The sequence below is a fragment of the Pogona vitticeps genome, chromosome 6 (assembly GCF_051106095.1).
Source record: "Pogona vitticeps strain Pit_001003342236 chromosome 6, PviZW2.1, whole genome shotgun sequence".
Classification (NCBI taxonomy): domain Eukaryota; kingdom Metazoa; phylum Chordata; class Lepidosauria; order Squamata; family Agamidae; genus Pogona; species Pogona vitticeps.
In genome coordinates, this window is record NC_135788.1 from 105392645 (window position 1) to 105418075 (window position 25431).

General features: G+C 39.3%; 1 protein-coding gene across 1 annotated transcript; it reads left to right on the forward strand.

The window, feature by feature from the left end:
• The first annotated feature begins 11264 nt into the window (after positions 1 to 11264).
• On the forward strand, positions 11265 to 25071 carry LOC110070055 (vomeronasal type-2 receptor 26-like). The gene is made up of 5 exons (XM_078378756.1): positions 11265 to 11549; positions 12617 to 13462; positions 14622 to 14849; positions 16693 to 16819; positions 18379 to 25071. The coding sequence occupies exons 1-5, from the start codon at positions 11265 to 11267 to the stop codon at positions 19278 to 19280; spliced, it is 2388 nt and encodes a 795-aa protein (XP_078234882.1). The 3' UTR covers positions 19281 to 25071.
• The last annotated feature ends 360 nt before the right edge of the window (positions 25072 to 25431 follow it).

A 25431-nucleotide genomic window follows, 5' to 3' on the forward strand; every position in this document is an offset into this window, starting at 1 on the left:
CAAAGGTCATTAAGAATGAGAGTAATGGAGACCTCCCTTCATGGTTCATGGTTCTGAAGATCAAAGAAAGCTTTTAAGATGGTGGTTGTAGGTTTTTCAGGCTGTTTGGCCGCGTTCTGAAGGTTTTTCTTCCTAATGTTTCGCCAGTCTCTATGGCTGGCATCTTCAGAGGACAGGGGTTTTTAAGCCTATGCGCGCTTGATTATTGCCTGGTTGTGATGCTTACAATCTCTAAGAGGGGCGTATCAAAAGCCATATAATAAGGATTATTAGTCAGAGAATTATATGCTGTATAGTTGACAATGCCAAGTTGTTATCAATAGTCTCTTAAGAAACCGGGCTGTTAGCAGCACTTTGCCTGAACATTTCATGGTAAGAAAAAACATGTTGTCTAGGGTTGCCAACTCTTTTAATTTTTGTTCATTGCACTTCATAGTATGAAGCTTTGCCATAGTGTGAGCAAAATCAATCAATCAATCAATCAATCAATCAATCAATCAATCAATCAATCAATCAATCAATCATCTACAGCACTAGATTGAAAATACTAGGGGTTTTTACACCAGCAGCACTAGAAAAAAGAATTTTAAAAATGAAATAAAAGCTAGGCCATCTGACCCTGCATCTAGGCACACATATAATACTTTGTTGCCATGGTAACTGACATGATTTCTCTTAAGCAAGTATAAAATGCCACTGTGATTCTGGACTAGAAATTTAAGTCCATTATGTTGCAGCATGTTGATCTGATTTCACATTTTTCCTAATGGATGATATTGTTAATGAATATCTCTGTATTTATGTTTATCTTCCCGGCCTGTGCATTTTCCCAAAGAACAAGAATAATGTTTTTCCTATATGAGATATAAATGGAATACACTATGTGTGCAGAGCAGCATCCAAGGATTTAAAGGCTACTGTGGTGCTCTTAAATCAAAGTGCATCTCTCCATCTGCCCAGAATTTTTTTTGAGAAACCTAGGTTTGAACATATTTGAATTATTTTCCTTCTGTTGATGAAGTCAACAGAAATGCCAGAACTCATGTGGGAAAAAAATGTTAAAGAGATACAGGAAGCAGAAAGGAGAAGAAAAACCACAGAAGCATAAAATTACAGAGCCAGAAGGGAGCTTATCCAGGCCAACTTCCTACTGATGCAGGAAATACCCACTACAACATCCCCAATTTCACCCACCCTCAGTTAAGAACTTGCAATGAAGGAGAGTCCACCCACTTGTTATCTAATTTGGTCCATTGTTGAATACCTCTTGCCATTTGGAAAATCTTCTCCATGTTTAGTTGAGAGACAGCACTTGAAAATTAACAAACAATGAGTGATAACCACACTGACCAATAACATACCTTCACAACACAGTGCTCACTTCCAAAGTTAAAATGAACACTCAAAAAGTTGAAGAAGGAATGAGCAGAAGAGCAAGAGTGTACAAGTACTGTATTCAAGTTCAATTATCTTCATTTCAGCAGAGGATGTTAGTTTCTTTATTAGTACACCTTACTATTCGTTAATTATTAATATGTTTTATTGCAGTTTTTGCTGCTATTGCTTATAATATAATATCCTGGAAGGCCGTTCACTGTTCAGAGAGTTCGTATTCACTATGGGGTTGGAAAATAACTAACTAACTAACTAACTAACTAACTAACTAACTAACTAACTAACTAAATAAATAAATAAATAAATAAATAAATAAATAAATAAATAAAGCCATGCTACTTTTATTCTGTCAACTGGATTGCTAAATTGATCGCTATAGGGGATAGTATTGAATAGAACAGAACAGAATAGAATATATTCTACCGCTATTGATCACCCTACACGTTTCCTTAATCAGAGAAATGTGCATATTCAGGAAAGCTCTTTTTGCATTTTATAGCTAAAAGTATTTGAAAATGAGATGAGTCTCATTTATGAAAATCCGGTAAATCTAGTCCTGGGGCTATCTTTTATGTGTATAACCATCACATTCATTCAGCTGGATAATGATTAAAACACAGTCTATATTGTGAATCTTTCAGATTGAGGAAGATGTTTGGTATCCCAAACACACTTAAAAATGGCCATATCTAGATTTGCTGTACTTTCATAGTAATGAAGGCATAAATGATAACAGTGGGGATACATGAGAAGCAGCATTTGAAGCACTTTGATCGATCTTGTAGCAGATGAAGGGCTTTCTCACATGGCTAAGGCTGCTTTGTGATGTGTTAAGAATAATGTGCATTAGGTCTATGCCACATTATTTTAAAATTGAAGCACTTTATTGCTCCAGCAACCCATTTGAACCATTCTAAAAGCACTGGTGAGTTAGAAACTGCTCTACAATTCAGGCCTTGCCTTATGGTTACAGAGTATCCGCATATGGTAGATCATTAGAAAACAATAGAAGGGTCTCTTCTCTTTTGTTAAGTCATTGCTTTTTGTTTAGTTTAAGACATCACAATCAAATATCGCAAAAGAACCTCATTCTGGAATATGGCTTCCTTAAAATTGCCAAATGACTTTCTGTCCTGGAAAGCCACAAGTGGGAAACAAATGTAATCCAGGACACAATAAAGCATTATATTATTTTCAGTGACGTTACTAATGTCCATGTCTGGGAAAGGGAAACAAGTGCCAATCAGACAGTATCAATGTCTGTTTCAAGATGGGTTCAAGTGGATAGCTCAGTGGCTTAGGCATCTAGCTGTGGAGCCACAGGTTGGGAGTTCAAGCCTCCACTATGCCTTCTGTGAGCAGAGGCAGCCTGTGTGGTCTTGAGCAAGCTGCACAGGAGGTTTTATACCAACAGAGCTGAGTCTGTAGAGTAAATTACAGGTATTTGTAGCTCTAAATAAAGAAACTCATAAGGGCAGATCTACAACAGTTCCATCACAAAATCAGAATGCCGACAGCATAGAACTTCCAGTTAATGGAGGAATAGATGATCTGTAGGAATTGTCTACACTTTGAAGAATTTTGTAACTGGTGAACATCTTCCTTGAAGCAGACAAAGTTGGCTAATGATAGTTGTAGGTTTTTCGATCTCTTTGGCCGTGTTCTGAAGTTTGTTCTTCCTTACGTTTCACCAGTCTCTGTGACCGGCATCTTCAGAGGAACAAGAGTAGGAACTCTGTCCGCGCTCTGTTGCTGTTTGTTGGGTGGTTGAGTATTTATAGGTGTGGGAACAGCTTTTGTTCTTTTCAGGAGATAGGGTGATGATGGTGATTAGTGTGTTTTTGTTATGGATGTACACGACCAAAGAGCCCGAAAAACCACGACAACCATCAGATCCTGGCCATGAAAGCCTTCGAGAATACATTGGTTAATGATACTTGGTGCTAATTTAAGAGCCCTTCTAAACTCAAATCTGTCCAATTCTTTCAGTTAATCATTTGTTATGTTTAAAAATATATTTGGCAGAACTTTATTCTTTGAGGCTACTGTATAATTTGGGTCTAGGGCAAAATGTCTGTGCTTAAGGAGGGCTAAATGGCAATAATTCTATGTTTTATTTTCTTCTCTTGGTTAGATTGCCTCTTCTGGTCCATTCTGGTCTCAGAACATGACTGTAGCATTTTGATAAGAAGATATAACCTAGCAGCCCAGCAATGGATGCAAAGATAGAAAAGATCTCCACAGCTACCATATATTTCCCTATGATGCTCAAGTATATTGAAACAAAGGATAATCAAACACTGAGGAGGTTCAATATGCTGGAAATGATGAACTTCGCTTCAATGAAACTGTTCTGTATCTTTCTAGCCTGGAAAGTATCCATGAAACTCACAAAGGCTAGGAAGCCCATTTAACTCAGAGCTAAATGAAACATAATCACAGAACCTACATTGCATTGAAGTACAATTTCTCTAGTAATTGAGTTCTTGTCAGTATCTGGGAAAGGGGGAGAGGAAGCCAAACATACAATACAAATGCTCACTTGAATAAGGGAACAAAAATAACAATGGAGTTGTCTGCTTTTTCCTTCATGCACTCCTGGCCTGGTAGTCAAAGAAGCCAGAACTATTATAATAGTTTTTGTCAGCACACAAGAAACAGCCACTGAGAAGATCATGCCAAAAGTTATGGGAAGAGATATGTTACTTTCTTAGGCTGGCTGATGAATAGTAAGATACTAAGGAAACAGCAGAAGCAAGATAAGGACAATATAGGACAGATACCCAATGGTGGCTATCACAGTAAGAGTTTCATATTGATTCATAAATATTCCAAAGATGAAATCAGAGAGCAAAGAAAATAGTAGAGCAGAAATAGCTAAACTGGTCCCCAAAGGTTCCACATAAGACAGGAAGATGACCACCATAGGAACACATTTGTTATTTTATTTTAATTTAAGTAGTGATCTTCTTGACATGTGGTATGGGAAATAAAGTTACGTTAAATTTTCAGAGCTTATTCCAGTGTGGCTTTTATAAACTGTAGACATTAGAAGTCATTCAAATTATGTGTATGCTTCAGATTCTGGAACGATTCAGAAAATGGAGAGGAGGCATTTGTCTAGCCTGTGAAATCATTCTGGTGGTGGAGATTTAGTAACAAAAGACATCCTCCTACCATCCTGCAGTCCTCATGGCTTCACAGCAATGAATTGGATTACAAGGGAGTCTCAAATATTTTGAAGCTGGTACCCTTTCATTTATGAAAAAAAATCACTCTTCTTGGCAACATCATCAGTCCTATGTGGCATTAAGGTACATTAGCAAGACTTCAGTTATTAACTCATTCATGTACCAGTGTAATTTCTTGCACCCTATAGCAGCCCTAATAGGGATTTCAAGGCAACTGAGATATTGAAAGAATGGTTTTACCAGCACCACACCTCCAGTGCATTTTCCTGGCTGATCCATCACTCTATCCACTACACCACACAAACAATTTAAATAACTGTTTCTGATATCAGAAATAGAAATATAGATATCAGAGACAAACAGGCCCAGAAAGCAGTGGTTAAACCCTTCACCCTTCCTGGACACTCTTTTCTTGATTCAGAGTTGCAGTTCCAGAACAAAGGAAATTTGACGATAGATTCCAAAGGGAGACAACTGAGCGGATATACATCAGGAGGTTCAGCATAAAGTTTCAACCCCTACAAACTGGATTCTTTCCAAAAAAAGAAAAGCAGGGGGAGGGGCAAACAAATGTCTTTCAAGATATGCAAGATTGGTTATCTCCATTTGTGTGGGTTATTTTAAATCTGGGACAGCTTGAGGTCATTTACTTATGAATTGTGAGGAACAGTTATACATTTTTTTAAAAATCATTACTTATAACTCCTTTGCACAAACATCCCCAAATGTAGCACAGAGCAAACACAGACTGTCTGCTACAGCTCTGCCAAATTTGGTGTTGTTCCGAAGCCCAGATTAAAAGTTATAAATTTTTGTTAGGGCTGCCCCCATTTTAAGAATTGCCTTATGGAATGTTGATTCACTCTGCCACACAATATCAGAGGCACACCCCTAATCAGCAACATGCTCCTGCCTAATGGCTGGGGATTTTACCGATGCAATAATTTCATTCTGTGCTATCATAACACCCCTGAACTGAAGAAGAAATTATAATGAGAACGTTGTCCTTTTTGCATGATGCATTGTTTCATGGTTGTTGCTTCGCTTTCTTGTAAATTGCTTTCATTACTATTTTTGCATAATCCAAAATCTAAATAGGACATATAGAAAATAATCTGAAAACTTCAGAGTAGAGCAGTAAATTTCTAGATCCCTTGGTTTTGCCTGTTGCATTGCCTCATGTCAGTATCTGTAAGTCTCTAGAGGTTTAGATGAAAGAAGATTGCATATATAATTGAAAATTACACAGTGGAACCATTCTAGCATAATTACTAAGGAAAGAAAGGCATGTTTCCTAAACTAGTTTTTTAATGTGTTATCTGTAATAATTTTGTGAAACATATTGTAACCTTCTAAACAAAAAAACCCAAAAAACACAAAAAATTAAAACCTTCAGGAATAAACATAGAACACACATGACTTAGTTGTGTCCATTTCACTTCAAAATAGTTATTGTACACAGAGATGTTCATAGTATTGGCATGGGAGTATGAAAAACAACAGGAATAACAGATATAGCAAGACTGCGTCAAGTAAGATAGGAAATAATCATTCCACATGCACAAATTCCCTTTGAAAATTCACCTTGCAATTAACCATCCTTTGAACTATCTCACTTATTTTGTCTGAGCAGCCCATTTCCAAATTTACTTCAAGTTTTGCTTTAGGCAGTTGCAACATTTTGAGTTACAGTTTGAGATAATTCATGGTTCTGCAAAACGATCATGGATTGTCAAACCATGTAAATTAAACCCTGTAAGATTAGGTCTTTGAAGTCCAGATAAACATGTCCCAACTGGACTGGCTGATACCACTGTGGTGGAGTCATGTTTGGGCTGCATTGATTGTTTAATGAAATACACAAAACAGGCTTTGAGGCTATAGAATTGTTCTTGAAAGCAATGTTTTTGAATACTGGAAGAGCCCAAACTGAAAAAGTGAGAGAAGTTTCTGTAACTGGTGATGTAATAAAATATTTTACATACATATAGTTCTTTTTTTGGGGGGGGGGTATACTTTAAATCAGCCATTTTCAATCGTTTTTTTTTTGCCTCGACCATAAACACAATATGCAAGAAATGTAGAACATAATGCTTTTATATTGTTTTTATGTCTCCTAATTTAAAAAAATGTATCTTACTCTTACTTTTGCTGGTCAATGACCGTAATAAATATTTATTATTATTAAAAATGTAGAACATAAGAAGACCCCTGCTGGATCAGGCCAAAGGCCCATCTAGTCCGGTTTCCTGTATCTCACAGTAGCCAGACTAGATAGACTGAATCACTATTGTATAAGTTGTTTACTGAACTTTATAAGGAGGTGTGTGAAGAATGGTTTCCAGTGTGTGCCCCCCTTCAAATTTGCCAGAGCTCCTGGGGGGTCCTATATGGCCTCTGTTGAGAATGGCTGCTTTAAATGTACATACACACCCATCTAAAAAGAGCTTCATGTGGTGGTTGATCACCAGTATTTTCCTTCAGATATTGTTGCACCTTGAAATAATAACATTCCAGTGCGTATACGTTGCCATAGTAAAATTGATTGTCAGGAGCAGGCTGGTGGGAGAGAGGCAGGAAAAAAATGGGCAAACAAACAAACAGCTGAACATGCCCTGAAACAAGCTGGACATGAAATTTTATTTCAAAACACAGAAGTACTGGACAACACCAGCAGTCATTAAGTGAGACTGCACAGGGAAGCCACTGAAATCCACAAACACCAGCAGAGCTTCAGCAAAAAAGAAGAAAGTCTAAAACTCAACAAAGCCTGGCTCCCAGTACTGAAAAATACAGCCTGCAAATGGTTTACAAACTCTACCCAGCCACAAGGACTGGTGATCACTGCACACAAAAGACCAGCTAACAACACCCATCACTCACAGTGACAGATCATTTCTCCCCTTACCACAACAATACACCAACAACAAAAACACGCCAATCACCACGATCACCCAATCTCCTGACAATTTTAAGTGCAGAGGTTGGCACTCTGCTCCCTTTAAGGGCATTCTGAAAGAGGATCTCAGGAAGAGAATTCTAAGGGTCTAGCCCAGCACCTGGACACTTGCCATAGATTTAGGTCACAGGAGCAGCCTGCATTATTGATTCACTGTATGGAACCCACCAGTCTTGCCTTAATGTAGCTTACTTGTGCAGCTGCATGTTTGCCTTGCTAAACAAAGGAAAAATCACAACAGATCAATCAGTGGCGGACCTACATTTTGATGTCACGATGTCCGGACTGTTATGGGAGCAGTGGCAACCGGCAATGAGGTCAGGGTAGCTACTGTTATCTTCTTCAATGATGTAATTCCACGACAACTCACCACATTTTTTGTCATTAAGACTATTAGGGGCACTGAAATTTAAACTTCATTAGTTTCATAGTAGATCTGCCTCTGAGTTCAATTATTAAGAGATGTTTGTGTAGTATTTTTGAATTCATAAGAGTTCTTCATTTAGATTACATAATATAGCAAGGGTGATGGAGTAATCAGTTTTAATTATAAATATATATTATCCAAGGTGTTTCACATATGTCTTCAATAATGTGGAACCCAAGACAGAACCCTGGAAAATGTCACAGTTCAGTTGCCTGAAGGAAACCTTCAGAAAGACTTTCTGAATTCATCCTATAAGGAGAGGCCAGTTCCACTACAGAACAGTGCCATTAAGGCCAGTTCCAGAGAAGGAGCCTGGATGTCATTGGCAATGGTATCACAAGTCAGCCAGAGATTCAGCAGGGACACGTATCCTAGTGCTGACCATCTATCACAACAACCAAAGACATTTCCATGCCAAAGCCAGGTCTAAAATCAGACGAAATTGGATCAACATAATCCATCTCATTCAGGAATCTTTGAAACTGATATAGCACAACATGCTCCAACAACTTAGCCACAAAAGTAATATTGGAGAATGACCATTAATTGTCCAATATAGTTGATCTACAGGAATATTATTTTTTAGTAAAGGACCTGCGACTAGCTCTTTTGGGTAAACACTGTTTTCCTGCAGAGAAACTTTCACCATTAACTGTATGCATTTAGCTAGTCTCTGAACTGCCCAAGAATTGATGCTTTTGAATTGTGGTGCTGGAGGAGAATCTTGAGAGTCCCTTGGACTGCAAAGACAACAAACCTATCCATTTTGAAGGAAATCAAGTCTGAGTGCTCACTGGAAGAACAGATCCTGAAGCTGAGGCTCCAATACTTTGGCCATCTCATGAGAAGAGAAGACTCCCTGGAAAAGACCTTGATGTTGGGAAAGTGTGAACGCAAGAGGAGAAGGGGGTGACAGAAGACGAGATGGATGGACAGTGTCATCGAAGCAACCAACATGAATTTGACCCAACTCCGGGAGGCAGTGGAAGACAGGAGGGCCTGGCGTGCTCTGGTCCATGGGGTCACGAAGAGCCGGACATGACTTAATGACTAAACAACAAAGTCTCTGAATCTGAATAGCTCCAAAGAGAGGAGAGAGTACAGGGCTCTAACACACATACAGAGGGAATGTTTCACACTTCTCCATGAATCCTGGCCACATCTATTATTTTTCCCTGTACTTATTGCTTATGGCCCACAGCTCCTCTGACCATTACCAAGCCAATCTGGATCTGTTAGCTAGGATTATCAGGGGACATAGTAGTTAATTTCTCCAACCTTCTAGATAGCTCAATGGTGTAGAGATTGGGAGTCTGGTGCCCCACTGTGCCTCTTTGACAGGGACTGGACCTGATGACTCGTAGGGTCCCTTCCAGCTCTGCAGTTCTAAGATTACTATTACTATTATTGTAGATGCTGACCTGATTTTTGAAAGATTATTTTAAAATTTCAGAATTGACCACAGAAATGTCAATTATTTGATTCCTTTGCTTTGAAGGCAGATCATTTTAATAGATCTTTCAGCCCACCACACCTATTTAATTTATGATAATGATGGGTTTTCTATTTTCAGTTGCAATTGGCTGTTTCTCAGTTTCCTTTTTATTCTTTCAAATTCATTTTTCACAGCATAGGTAAAGGTAAAGGTTCCCATTGACATTTAATCCAGTCATGTCCGACTCTAGGACACAGTGCTCGTTTCCGTTTCCAAGCCATAGAGCCAGCGTTTGTCCAAAGACAGTTTCCGTGGCCAGTGCGACTTAGACACGGAACGCCGTTACCTTCCCACCGTGGTGGCACCTATTTATCTACTTGCATTTGCATGCTTTCAAACCGCTAGGTTGGCAGGAGCTGGGGCAAGCAACAGGAGCTCACTCCGTCGTGTGGATTCAATCTTACGACTGTTGGTCTTCTGACCCTGCAGAACAGAGGCTTCTGTGGTGCAACCCACAGCACCGCCATGTCCCTTCATTGTTCACAGCATGAACAATGATTAAACATAGGTATACAAGCCAGATTCATACTATTATTACACAATTCTTAATTCTTCAATCACCTTCCCACTCTGCTACCTCTTCATTTTTGAAGGACTTTTTTTTTACTGTGGTTAATTAGATAACCTTTAACTCCTGTCCTTCCCCTAATAAAGCAGAGTAAAAAGAGCATTCACTTGTAGCAAACATGTTTTCCTTAGCAATGCCACAGAGGATTCATAATGTGAGCAGGAAAAAAATTCCCTCCCCCCAATATAAAAATAGCTATACTGTAATTAGCTCTGCTCCTAGCTAATAACCTTCTGGAACCCAACTGACTTATATAATATCTAAATAGTAAATAACTTAAATATCCACTGTGCCATTTAGCCAAATGCAAGTTGGGTTCTGTATGTCTCATCTCTGAGACTTCAGGATTTGTCTCCCACATTACAGGACAGGTGGTATACTCAGGGAGACGATAAGGACAATGTGACATCAAGAAAAGAAGTGTCTTCTGAAAAACATCCTCGTTTAGAATGGTGGCATTAGTATTTCTGGTGTTGATGCTACTGCCACACATGGTCTGCAAAGCGTATGCAGCAAAATGTAAGATCAGCAAGCCTTTCCCCATTTCTCACATGTATTTTCAACCAGGAGATTTCATCATCGGTGGCATTACTTCTGTTGTCTTCTTGCCGGATGTTGAAAGCAACTTCACTCATTACCCCCGTCTTGTGACTGGTGAGAAACTGTAAGGAAGTGTTTTCCATTCTGACAGTATCCTTCTCCTTGTTGCATAATAGAGAGATTGTTGTTGTTGTTGTTGTTATGTGCCATCAAGTCACCTCTGAATAATGGTGATCCCATGAATGAATGAATGATCTCCAAATTGTCCAATCTACACTTATCTTCTCAGCTAGATCTATGGTACAACAGACAATATCTCTAGGATTCTTTCAGTCCTATTGACTGAGTAAAAAAAGAATCTCTCTCTCTCTCTCTCTCTCTCTCTGTGTGTGTGTGTGTGTGTGTGTGTGTGTGTGTGTTGTTCCACAATGAAGTCAATACCTATTGAATGGGCATGTATTATGTTAGGCAAATGGTTCCAAGCAGGCCTTAATACTACAATGGTACTTATATATTCCACTATCAGAACCCTGATTTGATATGTTGATTTATAATAAAATGTGTCTCTTTGAAATCAAGGCATTAATTCCAAAGAAGCCTATGGGGAAAAAAACAAATGTTTCTGGCAGAAAACTATGGATCCATGCATTTCTCTGTAAAATTCAACATGCAATTTTCTTTGTAGTGTAATGGCCAAGAATTATCAGCATGTGTTGGCTTTAGTATATGCCGTGAAGGAGATAAATGAAAACCCTCACATCTTACCTAATCTTACACTGGGCTTCAACATCTATGACAGATATGGTGCAGGTTGGACATATTATGCCACTATGAAGCTGTTCTCCTCAGAGCAGAGTTTTATCCCCAATTACAAGAGGGTCATCCACAACAACCTTATCTCAGTTATTGGGGCTCTTTACCCTGAAACATCCCTCCATATGGCTAATATATTGGGAATCTACAAAATCCCACAGGTAGGGTGTGTGAAAAAGTAATTTTAATAACTCAATTGAGACATTATTAATACTCTCTTTGGTTTGAATCCAAAATATCCTTTGCATGCATAGAAGAACTTAGCGGGTGGGAATTACTCCATCTCCAAACTGGCAGTTCATGCCCATCTCTGTTTCCAAGTAGTAATCATTGTTATGGCAATTTTAAAAGGAGCAAACTGTTGAGATTTGACAGTGTGGGTTGTGAGAGTAGTTCCGTTGAGATTTGACAGTGTGGGTTGTGAGAGTAGTTGACCATGAGCGCCACTAAACATGGTTGTGTGGTTGCACAGTCTGCATGCTGCCCATTCCTGTTCATAGGACTTAGATTGCAAACCTGTAACTACCTACTTGAGAGTAGGAAACATTAAACACAGTAGACATTAATTCTGTGTAGATGTATATTGGCTGTAACCCTGTTTTGGAGCTCCTCTGATTAGAGGTTTCCTTTGGTGCTTTTGGGACCCTTGTAGGTTCATCAATTGTGTATGAGTTCCATGTGCTCCTGAATCATTAGTGGTATGCCTTTAATCAGCAGTGCACACAGATGTGTAACAGGATTTAGCCTCTTTTTGCTGGGATTAATCGTACTCCTAAAAGCAGAGTTTCAATTATTTGCAGAGATTAAGTAAGAGCTGTTCACTAAAGTTGTTGGTCTAGAGCTTCATTTCCTAGTGGAGTCAGAATAATTATCTTATTGAGTCTCCACAGTGTGAAAAGTTTCACTAACATAACAGTCCAAGACTGCAGTGCCTTCACAAATAGTGTCACCGCAGAAGCAGTAAACTCCGTTAAGAAAATGTAAACTTTATTTACATAGGGCAGCACTTGCTAAAACACTGTAATTCCACTTCACTATGCTCAGTAGGATGGTGGCCATTATATACTGACTTTTAAACAAATATTCAATGAGTTGAAATTGTATACTTTTATGAGGCACACTTCAGTTTGTTTCCCATCAAACTTCATGTCAACATTCATTGGTGGGACAATCAATACGATCTGGGACATAGGCTGCACCAACCCTCACCCTACTTCTCTTCTTGTAGTTCATGTATGGCTCTGCTCCATTGGTCACTCATAATACAGAGAACCTTCCTTTCTACCAAATGGTCCCAAATGAATACTATCAGGCTAAAGGAATCACACAGTTACTTTTGCACTTCTGTTGGATTTGGGTTGGTGTCATCGCTAAAGACAATGAGAATGGAGAAAGGTTTGTGCGAATGTTACTTGCACACTTTTCCCTCCATAGCATCTGTGTTGCCTTCATAAAAACAATAAGGACAATTTATTTTGCTGGCCTTTTTGACATACTGATACCATTGCTGAAAATATATTCATGTTTAAATAACAATGCCAACGCACTGGTCATCTATGAAGATCATGTATTTTATTTGAGAGCATTGCTGTATCTACCACAGATAGCAGGGCTAGAAGGACCTAAAGGTAAAGTCTGGATTATGACAGCCCAGATGGATCTGATGGCTTTGTCTTTCCAAAGGAACTGGGATATACAAACTCTCCATGGTGCTCTTTCCTTCACCATTCACTCAAGTGAAGTATTGGAGTTCCAACATTTTCTTCAAACCAGGAATCACTTCTTGATTGAGGAAGATGGTTTTCTCAGGGACTTTTGGAAAGAGGCATTTGAATGTGGATTTCTGAACCCAGGTGATAGCAGGGAAGCTGGTAATTCATGTACTGGAGCAGAAAAACTAGAAAGCCTTCCTGGAACTTTTTTTGAAATGAATATGACTGGGCACAGCTACAGCATCTACAATGCTGTCTATGCTGTGGCCCATGCTTTGCAGAACATGCAATTGCACCAACCTAACAAGAGACGACCAATGAATGGAGCTAGAGCATTTTCCAAGAATCAACAGTCATGGCAGGTAATGGCATGAGAGGCAGATATATGAGAGAAAAAAACTCTAGAAATGCCTATATACAACGGATATACAATACTTTCAGTAAGTATTTTGTACTTCCTCCACTTCTCATTAATGGATCACAGAGGTACAGTATGCAGTCTGGAACACGGACTGAAAGAGGCCATCAGTTTGTTGGAATGATCCCTCTTATGTGCTTTAAAATATACCTTTTGTCAGGTTCCCATTATTGCACGCCAATGTTGTCAGTGATCAAGAGGAATGATCAGGACTCAGTAGCACAGGTCCTGATGGTTCATTAATTAAAATCGCACACAGACATATATAAATGGAGTGCAAGGGTCACACATGGTGTATAGGTCACATATTGCCCACCTTTGTGCCATAGAACATGCATGCATTATAAACCTATCACACCTAGTATCAATATAAGGTAGCATTTTAAACAAAGATATTTACAGGAAGCCTCTGAGAACACCTGTCCATTATAAGAAAGGCAAGTAGCAGATGAATACAGAATGTGGAAGTGGCCAGTTGTCAATAGTAGTTTTGTTGCATTTCTGGAAATCTCACCTGTATTTTCTTCCTGGAGGCTGGAGGCATTCAAGAGAAAATTGGACAACCATCTGCTGCATGGTCTACTTTGACTTGGATTTCCTCCACTGAGCAATGGGTTTGACTCAATGAATTTATAGGTCCCTTCTAACTCTAATACTCTATGATTTTAAACCAGGCAAATCCAACATTCCTGCATTTGATTTGTACGCTTTTCCCACTTTTTTGTGTTGGAGAGAGAAGTGTGTGTTTGTTTACCCATTTTCTCTAATCTGCACATTGATTTAGTCATTTTCTCTAACTAAATCATATCGCCTACTCTGTGAGTATTTTCATCTCTGACATTTTAATGCATGTACATAACTTTGTGTATTTCTCTGACATGTCCTGTAGGTATTGCAAACATATACATTTTCCAGGAAAGGTATTTTTCTTTTCATAACTGTTCTTGACAGAAATGCCACCTCTGTCAAGACTGCCAGTAGTGATGAAATTCTTTTCCATCCCTAAGAAAATTGGAAAGGGTCATGTTATATTCCAGCTCTGCAATTCTAAGATGTTGATGATCTATGCAAATCTTCTCACAAGCTTTTCTTTGCATATCCAGCTCCACTACTTTCTGAAACGCTTCTCATTTAATAACACTGTGGGAGACAAGATTCACTTCAACTGGAATGGTGAATTGGTAACTGGCTTTGATATTGTTAACTGGATTACCTTCCCAAACCAGTCCTTTCACAGAAAGAAAGTTGGAAGGCTGGATACCCACGATCTTGCTGAGAAAACACTCAAAATCCACGATAATGCCATTTCATGGCACAGCAGTTTTAATCAGGTAGGATTTAACTGCAGGTGACTTGAGAGGTATTTTTATTTTAAAGTATTTGTTTTCTACCGGGAAAATACATTGCATAAAAACAGGTATGGACAACACGAGGGACCCTGGTTAGGCCCTCATGCCCTACCAACATAGCTTTTCCCCCATGTTACCAAACTGAAAATAAATGGAAGAAAATTCTCATATTTGAGCTCTTTAGGGGCATTGACGTGGTGGCGCAGCGGGCTAAACTGCAGAAGCCTGTGCTGCAGGGTCAGAAGACCAAGCAGTCGTAAGATCGAATCCACGCGACGGAGTGAGCGCCCGTTGCTTGTCCCAGCTCCCGCCAACCTAGCGGTTTGAAAGCGAGCAAATACAAGTAGATGAATAGGGACCACCTCGGTGGGAAGGTTACAGCGTTCCGTGTCTAAGTCGCACTGGCCATGTGACCACGGAAGATTGTCTTCGGACAAAAACGCTGGCTCTATGGCTTGGAAACGGGGATGAGCACTGCCCCCTAGAGTCGAACACGACTGGACAAAAATTGTCAAGGGGAACCTTTACCTTTACCTTTAGGGGCATTGAAGGCAATTTCACGATATTTTGAGGGCCTCCCAACACTCTTGATACTCCGTACACTCTTTTTTAGTTAAATATTTTGGAGAGCTGCTAGAGAAGGAACATTAGAGGGTCAAACAGACTCCAAGATCTAGGGATGTTATGTGTGCCCACCCCTGCATTGTAGAGACTACAAAGCTTTTCTGACTATTGAGTTGAATTTAGATTGAGTTAGAGATCAATAGATATCAGTGGGATTTTAATAATGATGACCTTGCAAAACTACTGTCTATCCCCTTTGAGAAGCAAAGACACAGAGTACAGATGGGTTGGCCAATTGATTAAAAAGGCAGTCACAGCCCACCTGATGCTTCCGATTTTTAAAAGTCGGTGAAACAAAACAGCCCGGATAGCAGCTCTCATTAATTGTGTTATTCTCATTACTGACATAAAAATAGCTTTGGCAAATGCAAACATTTTTGTTGAGAACCGCGTAGTAGGCATCACTAACATTACAGCTGTATGCTTGATTATGTAACTGTTGCATGCTTAGCAATGTCATTGGTGGACTGCTGATTAGTGGTAATCAAGCCATGGTGAATAAAGCAGATGCAAGCCATCAACAGGATTTTGGCCTTCAAGTAAATGTATTCAAGTCTGGTTGGGTGACAGTGATTTCACTGTACCCCCAGCCCAGAATAAAGAGGCAGACACAAGTTGTTACTATTTAGAAATTGCTCTTCTTATATATAAATGTACAGTGGTGCCTTGCTTCACGACGACAATCCGTTCCAGCGAAATTGCTGTAGAGCGAAATCGTCATGAAGCAAAAAACAAAACAAAACACACAAATGCATTGAAAACTGGTCAATGCGTTCCAATGGTGGAAATACCTGCTCGTAATGCAAAGATCCTCCATAGGGTGGCCATTTTCCAGTGCCCGTCTTGCGAAATGAGGTCCGGGAAACAGTGGCCGGCCATTTTGAGAGCCACTGATCAGCTGTTTCTAAATCATCATGTAGCGAAATATCAGTTCCCAAAGCAGGGAACCGATCATCGTACAGCGAAAAAACCCATCTAAACATCGTTTTGCGATCACTATAGCGATCACAAAAAAACCAGCATCAAGCGAAAAAACCGTCATATAGTGAGGCACCACTGTACTCCAGCAGCCTTTGGGAAGCTCCCTAGAAATCTGAAAATACTATTTTGCGTTGACAATTCATTTGCTTAGCTATAAATTCACTACTGAAGAAAAATAATCAAACACGTTTCTGAATGGTACTATTCTACTTTGAACCAGGCATTGCCCATCTCTGTGTGTACAGAGAGCTGCTACCCTGGTTATTTCAAGAGGAACCAAGAGGGGAATGCATCTTGTTGTTATGATTGTATCCCATGTCCACAAGGAGAGATCGCAAATCAAAATGGTGAGGATACGCAGGGTTTTTTGTGTCAAGAAAATTGATTTTATTCAACCATGTTGAAAGAAATTTATTGAGGTGCAACATTTGCTGTTTTACAAATGTGATCATTTTATGTGCTCTTGATAGTTGCCAGAGTTGGGTAGTTGCAGCATACAATATGGGGCTGTGTGCAGATCCTCTGATTGAATCTGAAGAGCAGTTTGCAACTTTAGACTGAATCCCAATTTGACCAAGAATGATTTGTACCCCATCTGGTTTGATGTGTGCCTCACATCCAAACTGGGGGAAGGCAAAACACCAACCAACCAACCAACCAACCAACCAACCAACCAACCAACCAACCAACCAACCAACCAACCAACCAACCAACCAACCAACCAACCAACCAACCAGCCAGCCAGCCAACCAACCAACCAACCAACCAAACAAACAAACAAACAAACAAACAAACAAACAAAAAACCCACCTCTTGAGTAATAGAGACAAAGTAAAAAAAGTGGCAGAAATTCATTGGTCCTTGAACGATGACTTAAAGAAATAATTGGATGAAGGTAATCCTACAAAAGGGCATGGGAAATAAATAGTTAACTAGTAGTAAAACTACCAGATAAGAACATAAAACAATAACTAAAGGGAAACAAGAGAAAATGTAAAAATTCTTTCATTCTCTGCTGTATTTATATTTATATTTCTTATTTACATTGGTGCCGTTAAGATGACTAATGTAATCATGACAGGAGTCAAGTGTCAGTAAAACAGGGAATCTGCAAATTTTGCATAGTTCTCAATCCACAGCCCTGCATGTTTGGCTTTACACACATTGTGGAGATAAAGTACACCACTCCCCCATTTCTCTTCAAAATGGGACATCCTTCCCATGTGTACTGGCCAATTTCCAGAGTGCCTGTAAGGGTTACACTAATATAATGTATATAAGGGATCTTTAAAATTAATATTTAAAAATAGACTAAGTGGTATTTTTATTATTGTTAATTATTATCACTCCTCTTCATCCTATTATCATAATCAAGAACAACATTATTAAGCAGTAGCAGTCATCAGACCCTGTAGAACCAAACAGCATTACCGAACAATTTCAGCTGCGAATGAATATATCACATATTTTATCATCTGTTAGAAGCAACTTCTCTTGCCTTCAATATAGACCAATGTGCATGAGATAATTAAATAGTTTCATTGTCAGACAAATGATTTTCCCAAACTGATCCAGTGTATTTTGTGGCTGATCGGGATCCTGTGTATTGCCAAATCCTAGTTAAACCCCCTAACCTTAGGCTCCCTACAGTAAAGCAGAAGAAAATAAGTCATGTTATAATTAACATTCCATAGAGCATTGGTCCCCAACCTTGGGCCTCCAGATGTTCTTGGACTTCAACTCCCAGAAATCCTGTCCAGCAGAGGTGGTGGTGAAGGCTTCTGGGAGTTGTAGTTCAAGAAGATCTGGAGGCCCAAGGTTGGGGACCACTGCCATAGAGTATCTTAATCAGATGTTTTGCATTTGGTAGGATGTTTTTCACTGAGCAAAATATGTTCATTTTCAGATATGGATAGCTGTTTCAAATGCCCTGAAGATCAATATCCAAGCAAAAACCAAGATTCATGCATTCCCAAGATAATAAGATTCTTGTCCTATGAAGAGCCTTTGGGAATCAGCTTAAGTAGTTCAGGCCTTTCCCTTTCTTTGGTTACACTTTTGGTACTAGGTACATTTTTGAAGCACCATGAGACTCCCATTGTCAAAGCAAATAACAGGAACCTCACCTATACACTCCTCATCTCCCTTCTGATCTGCTTCCTCTGTGTTTTGCTTTTCCTCGGCCAACCCAAGAAGACGACATGTCTGCTTCGACAAATTACTTTTGCCATTGTCTTCACAGTTGCTGTGTCATGCATTTTGGCAAAAACTATCACTGTGGTGATGGCTTTCATGGCCACCAAGCCAGGAAGCAGGGCAAGGAAATGGATGGGAAAGAGGTTGGCCAACTCCATCATCCTTGGCTGTTCTCTTATTCAAGCAGGGATCTGTAGTGCCTGGCTATCAACCTCTCCTCCATTTCCAGAGGCAGACATGGGCTCATTGCCTGAAGAAATTGTACTCAGATGCAATGAGGGCTCTGTGGCTATGTTTTATTGTGTACTGGGCTACATGGGCTTCCTGGCTATTGTCAGCTTCACAGTGGCTTTTTTGGCCAGGAAGTTACCTGACAGATTTAATGAAGCCAAGTTCATCACTTTCAGCATGCTGGTTTTTTGCAGTGTTTGGTTATGCTTTGTTCCAACCTATCTGAGCTTCAATGGCAAATATTTGGTAGCTGTGGAGATCTTTTCCATCTTAGTCTCTGGTGCTGGATTGCTGGGTTTCATCTTTTCTCCCAAATGCTACATCATTGTGCTGAAGCCTGAGCTGAACAACAGGGAACACTTCATAAAAAGAAAACGTTGAAGATGTGGATGTTGTTTAGAAGGCAGTCATCATCATTATGTGTCATCAAGTTTCTAACTTATCCTGATTCTTTCTACATAGAGACTACTCAGTAGTGGGTTACCATCCCCTTCTGTTCCACTTGCCCAAGGTTACACAACCTGGCTTTTCTGCCTGATGGCATAATGGTAACTCAAAATCCTAACCGTCTACCTTACTATACTATCCAGCCAGCTTTGTAGATATATATCCACAAGATTTTTCAGTTATTTTCATTTCTGTTCTTCCTTATTTGTCACAGTCTTTCCCCTCGTATGTCCTTTCTCTCTCTTTCTTTCTTTTTTGCATACAGAATCTTCTAAACATACCTTTCTTCCTTTATACAATATGTACCCTGGCTTGTTCCCATTTCCATCATGTGCATGGCAGCTAAGAATTGAAAGAAAATAAAACTAAGTAGGTGAAAGCATGACAAGGATTAATGGAAACATAAGCTTAATTAAAAAGCAACTTTAATGCATCAAGGTAAAGTGAGAGTGACAGTTTCTCTCTGGGTTAAAAATACATTTTGTACAGAAATCCTTCCTAGTTCTCTTAAACAGGACTAAATAAAAAGATCCTTTTGCCTGTTGGCAGAAGGCTAGGTAAGAGAGGGTAATCCTAATTACCTCAAGTACAACTACATAAAACTCATTAAATTTCCAAAGATCTTTATTACTTAATGGAGATTTACATATATTTATATCCCAGTCTTCATGAACTACAACTCCTAGAATCACTGATCATTGTCTGTGTTTGCTATGGCTTCTGGGAGTTTGAGTCCAAGATCATCTGGGATCCTAAATTCAGCAACTATCCTTTGACTATTCTTCTATCTTTATATGCCTCTTTGGATAACTTGGCCAACATTAGAAATATTTTACTATTATTCAGTACTATATCAGCTCTGGGGACTGCATTGTATAAGCACACCTTCCTTCCTTCCTTCCTTCCTTCCTTCCTTCCTTCCTTCCTTCCTTCCTTCCTTCCTTCCTTCCTTCCTTCCTTCCTTGTAATCTGCCATTACTAATGCAAATCAAAAAGGAATAGCAAAACCCATTGTTATTTAATTACCTCTAATATGGAAGAGTGGCTACCAAAGTTTAGAAATAGCAAAAATGAAATATTTTTATTTTAAGACTTACTCTGTTTCTTCACTCACACCAGCCCATCTACCCTCCCTGTTCATGTTTCACATATAGCTCTGTTGCACTCTGGAAAAAAAAATTACATTTATTCCTTTTAACAAATCAAGGTGATGAGCATACAGATGTTATCAAACTACTTTTGCACTTTCAAGAGACATGTCTTGCATCCTGGTTAAGATATACTTATGAGCATCAACTTCGAACTGCAATGCTTCTTCAAAGCACTGAATAACACTGAATGGCACAAATAGGTGATGAAGGTCCTAGGAGTACTTAGGGATGAAATAAAGTTGAGCTTCAAGAAGTATCCATGCAAGAACTATTCATAAAGGGGAGGGGAGGAGTAAGTAGAAAGCACAAGAAATGGTCCCAATGACAAATATTCATATAGTGCTTTGGCATTGTCCAGAACAACATACATATATTCATCTACATGTTCCCCCTTTACTGTATACAACATGAAGCCTAGAAAACATTTTTCTTCAGACCAAACAAATTTTTTAAATGGTTCATTAGTTTCCTTTAGGCCTCCTGTTGTCTAGCCTTAAGTTCACCACAACAATGTTTTTCTTGCTGTTGTGGATCTTTTAGAATGTGGTCTTTCTGGATACACCCAGAGCTGATTAAAGACTGCAGTCTTTCATTTTCTTCTGCTACCTACTGCCACCTTTCCAAATGTAATCTATTGGCAAGAGACTGTATTAGGGATGGTCTCCCGATCCAAGCTGGAGGCCCATTCCAGGTTTTATGCCATTTCATCATTTGATTCAGAGCAATTTGTACAGGAAGGAAGGAAGGAAGGAAGGAAGGAAGGAAGGAAGGAAGGAAGGAAGGAAGGAAGGAAGGAAGGAAGGAAGGAAGGAAGGAAGGAAGGAAAAAGGCTGAAATGATCTGTGGCCCCATTTTATTTTGGTCCGGAGAGAGGTCAGTTTGGAAATTCACTTCACATTGTCTTGCAGTGGAATCTGGCCATCCCTGTTTGATTTTCTGTCATGGCCTGGATATCTTCATGCTCTGATCTTTTCATGGTGAAAAACAACATGGAATTTTTTTAAAAAATTAAAGAGTTAAGAAATATCCAACCCCATAAATTATTATTCCCCTCTCAGTTGCATTGCTGGATCACACATATGATTGTGTGGTTGAGATGTGCCCCAGCACCTTGACAACTAGCCATAATTGGCTGCAGGATGTTGTGTGAACTGTACACAAATTCAAGCACAATTTTGTCCATTATGAAGCGTCTGTACATTGTCCCTTGGGTTATTTTGGGCACATTATGTTTTCTATTGTGTTCTAGCTCCATATTGTGAAAAGGTCTTATTTTAATAGGATGGGGATGGGATCATATCCTCCTTTCCTACCATAGGGCCAAGGGTGGGCCTTCTCTTTATTTAATCTTCAACACAAACCTGTGAAGTAGGTTAGCAAGTCACAAAGTGATTTTCCTGGTTAAATGAGGATTTGAACCCGGCCTAGTTCCAACTCCTTGTCAAGCATTCCAGCTACTCTACCAGCCACACCATCCTAGGAAAGCTTTGCACTATTTCCCCCCACCAGAAGCAATTATTTTCTTGTTTGTTTTTAACTAGTGGGACTATTCCTCAGTTTAAGGAAATTTATAGTGAGTTCCATTCATGTAATCACATAACTAACCCTTTGTCTAGCTGACAAAAAGAGTGAATGGGAGATTAATATCAGAAGAGTTCCATGGAATCTTGTGAGAATCAGAGGAAGTGACAGCAAGGCCGAGTCGGCTCAGAAAATAATTTGAAATCTGAAGTTAACAAAAAGTAAGAGGGATACAGAAGGACTGCAAAAGATTGATAAACAGTATAGTGTTAGGAAGGACGTCCCTAATGCTGCCTTAGTTTATTATCTATGTTAATGAAATGACTACTTGCTCCAGTTGTGTTTCATAACAACCTATTTACTGTCATAAATATTGATTTATTTGGGTCAATGTAGCTTTCTGTTGCAGAAAAAAAATATATCTTGTAACATCTTAAAGGCTAAAATACTGTTTATGGTACAAGCTTTCCTGGTAAAAGTATTCACCTCAGCAGATGCAGCACCAAAAGTAGTAACAAGTGCATTGGCTAAAATCCTATTGCTATTTTATATTAATGTAACAGAATCATCTGCCTTCTGGTGATGAATTGCAACAAGTCAGCATAGACAGTATCTGCTGTGTGTTGAAACGTGCAACTCCATGTGGTTGAAATAATGTCTATGGTTAGTTCATTACCTATAGCAACATGTTCCAAAAGTTGTTCTGCTTGTATTACGCTCATGAGAGTGACTAACAGGATTTTGGCCATTGTGGTGTAAGCTGTTAGTCAAATATAAGACAGTGCCAGCTCTTTTACTCCTTGTAGTGTATTGATCAAGAACTACCAGCATAACATGGCTTTGGCATTTGCTGTAGAAGAAATCAACAAAAACCTGACGCTCCTACCCAATATCACCTTGGGCTTCTGCATCTATGATAGCTACTTCAGTGAAATGTGGACCTATCGTACCACTCTGGAACTTCTCTCCACACTCAACAGATTTATTCCAAGTTACAGATGTGACAACCATGGTAGTTTGAAAGCAGTCATTGGGGGACTTTACTCTGAAATATCTCTGGTGATAGCAGCTGTTTTGAACATCTATGAGATTCCACAGGTGAGATTTTCCAAGTATGTGAGTGAGATAATACAGTGTGTAATATATGAAGGAGTAATATATGAAGGAGTCTTCTGACACAGTGTGGTGTGGAGTAAGTAATTGTATGCCTGAAATATACACCCAGACCATACTTCCAGTTAAATATCCATCTTATGAAGAGGAGGATCTTTTTAGTCTCTGTGTTACTCTGTATATGAAGTAACAGAGAACTGCTAGGCCTCACACTCACATTCACACTCAGACCATATTTAGAGGAGTCAATGAAAACGTATGACTCTGATTTTGTAGTGACTGCAAATCATCTGGAGGCTCACAACTGGCAACCTTTTTTTAAGTTTATTTCTTTGATGCACATTTACTCCTAGGTCATGTTGAGAATATTTCATTTTCTTTCTCTTTATTCATTTCTATAGTTTACATATGGCTCTGCACCAGCTGTTACTGGCGATACCAAAGCCCTTCCCTTCTACCAGATGGTAGCAAATGAAGCCATTCAGTATGAGGGGATTCTCCGACTGCTTCTGCATTTCAACTGGAGGTGGGTGGGGCTCCTGATTGCAGATGATGACAATGGAGAAAGGTTCTTGCAGGCAATGATTTAAAAGTTTCCAAAGGGTGGCATTTGTTTTGCTTTAATAAAAAGAGTCAAGGCAGCTCATATCAAAGAGGTTTTTGACATGCTGATATGGGGTGCAAAGGTGTATGATGAAGTGATGGGGAACAAGGCCAATGTATTTATCTTCTATGGAGAAACCCAATCCATGATAAATTGGAGATGGTTGCTGTATCTGCCAGAAATGGAATTCACAACAAAGCAGGCCAGAGGCATAGTGTAGATTTTGACAGCTCAGAAGGATCTTGCAGCACTGGCCTATCAAAGGAGCTGGGATGTACAACCCATCCATGGTGTTTTGTCATTGGTGTCTCATTCAAATGAGCTACAGGGTTTTCAGAACTTCCTTCTAGCCAAAACTCTTTCTGGAACCACCAATGATGGGTTTATTGTAGACTTCTGGGAGCAAGCATTTGCCTGTGTGTTCCAAAATTCACAAGCAGACAGAAAAGCAGATGAACTTTGTACAGGGGAGGAGGACCTGGAAAGCTTGCCTGGTGCTGTCTTTGAAATCCGTGTGACTGGCCATATCTATAATGCTGCCTATACCATGGCACATGCTTTACATGCCATGCAATCATCCATTTCCAAACACAACATTTTGAACTTTGAAGGGATAATGGAGCTTCAGGATCAAGAACTATGGCAGGTAATATACCATCCCAGATGCCTCCAGAAAAAGGAAATGGTTAACTATTTCTGAGTACAATATACTACCTATAAAATCCTGGAACGGGACATCATGTCAGAATTAACTTCACAACACATGACTATGATTTCAGCACCTTGGATAATTCCTGTAAATGCAAACCAAAGCTGAGCATCTCTGAAATGGAGTCTCCTTCTGGTTGTATTATTTTCCCTGTGTTGATTGAGTAGACAAAGGAAAGGTACCTGAATAGAATGTCAGTATGAACAGGAGGCTATGTTCCATTAAAATGTTGCCATGTTCTCTGGGCAACAACTGAGGTTTATTCCAATCTATTTCCAAAAGTATTGGAGGGAAGTGCATCTAGAAGCATTCCCTCATTAACACATCTTCTGTTCCCCATTTTAACTGTTTTTGAACCATGTGGAGCACTAGTAAAGTTCAAGACACTTTTCCCACCATTATTATTTTCTAGAGCCTTTGAGATAGGTGCTAGTATGCATCACATTATTATAAAAATAGAAGTACTTCTTTGTCATGTCCTGACAAACCAGAATGAGGAACCTCAAAATATATTCTCTTCACATCATTATGGTTGAGATATGTTGTTATTATGTTCTCAACAAAAGAAGAGAACACTTACTCCCACCCAGTTCTACCCGTGTCACTCGCGCAAGTCAGGAGGTGAGGCTGAGGAGCCTGACACCGAGGGAGGCCCGGAAGGAAAAAAACAAGAAACTGGCTCCTCGCTTCTGGAACAACTTGCCTCCTGAGATTTGCGTAGCTCCCTCACTGGGTATTTTTAAAAATCAACTGAAAACATGGATGTTTAGGCAGCCCCCCCCAGTTAATTCCTAATTTTCTTCCCCTCTTTTTCTGTTATGATTTATTTTATCTTTCTTTCCATCTTGCAGAAAAAATTTCTAATTGTGTAAACTAATTTTTATATATATTTCTGTTTTATATTTTGTGTTGTAAGCCGCCGAGAGTGGTCGCAGTGACCAGATAGGCAGGGCATAAATAAATAAATAAATAAATAAATAAATGAAT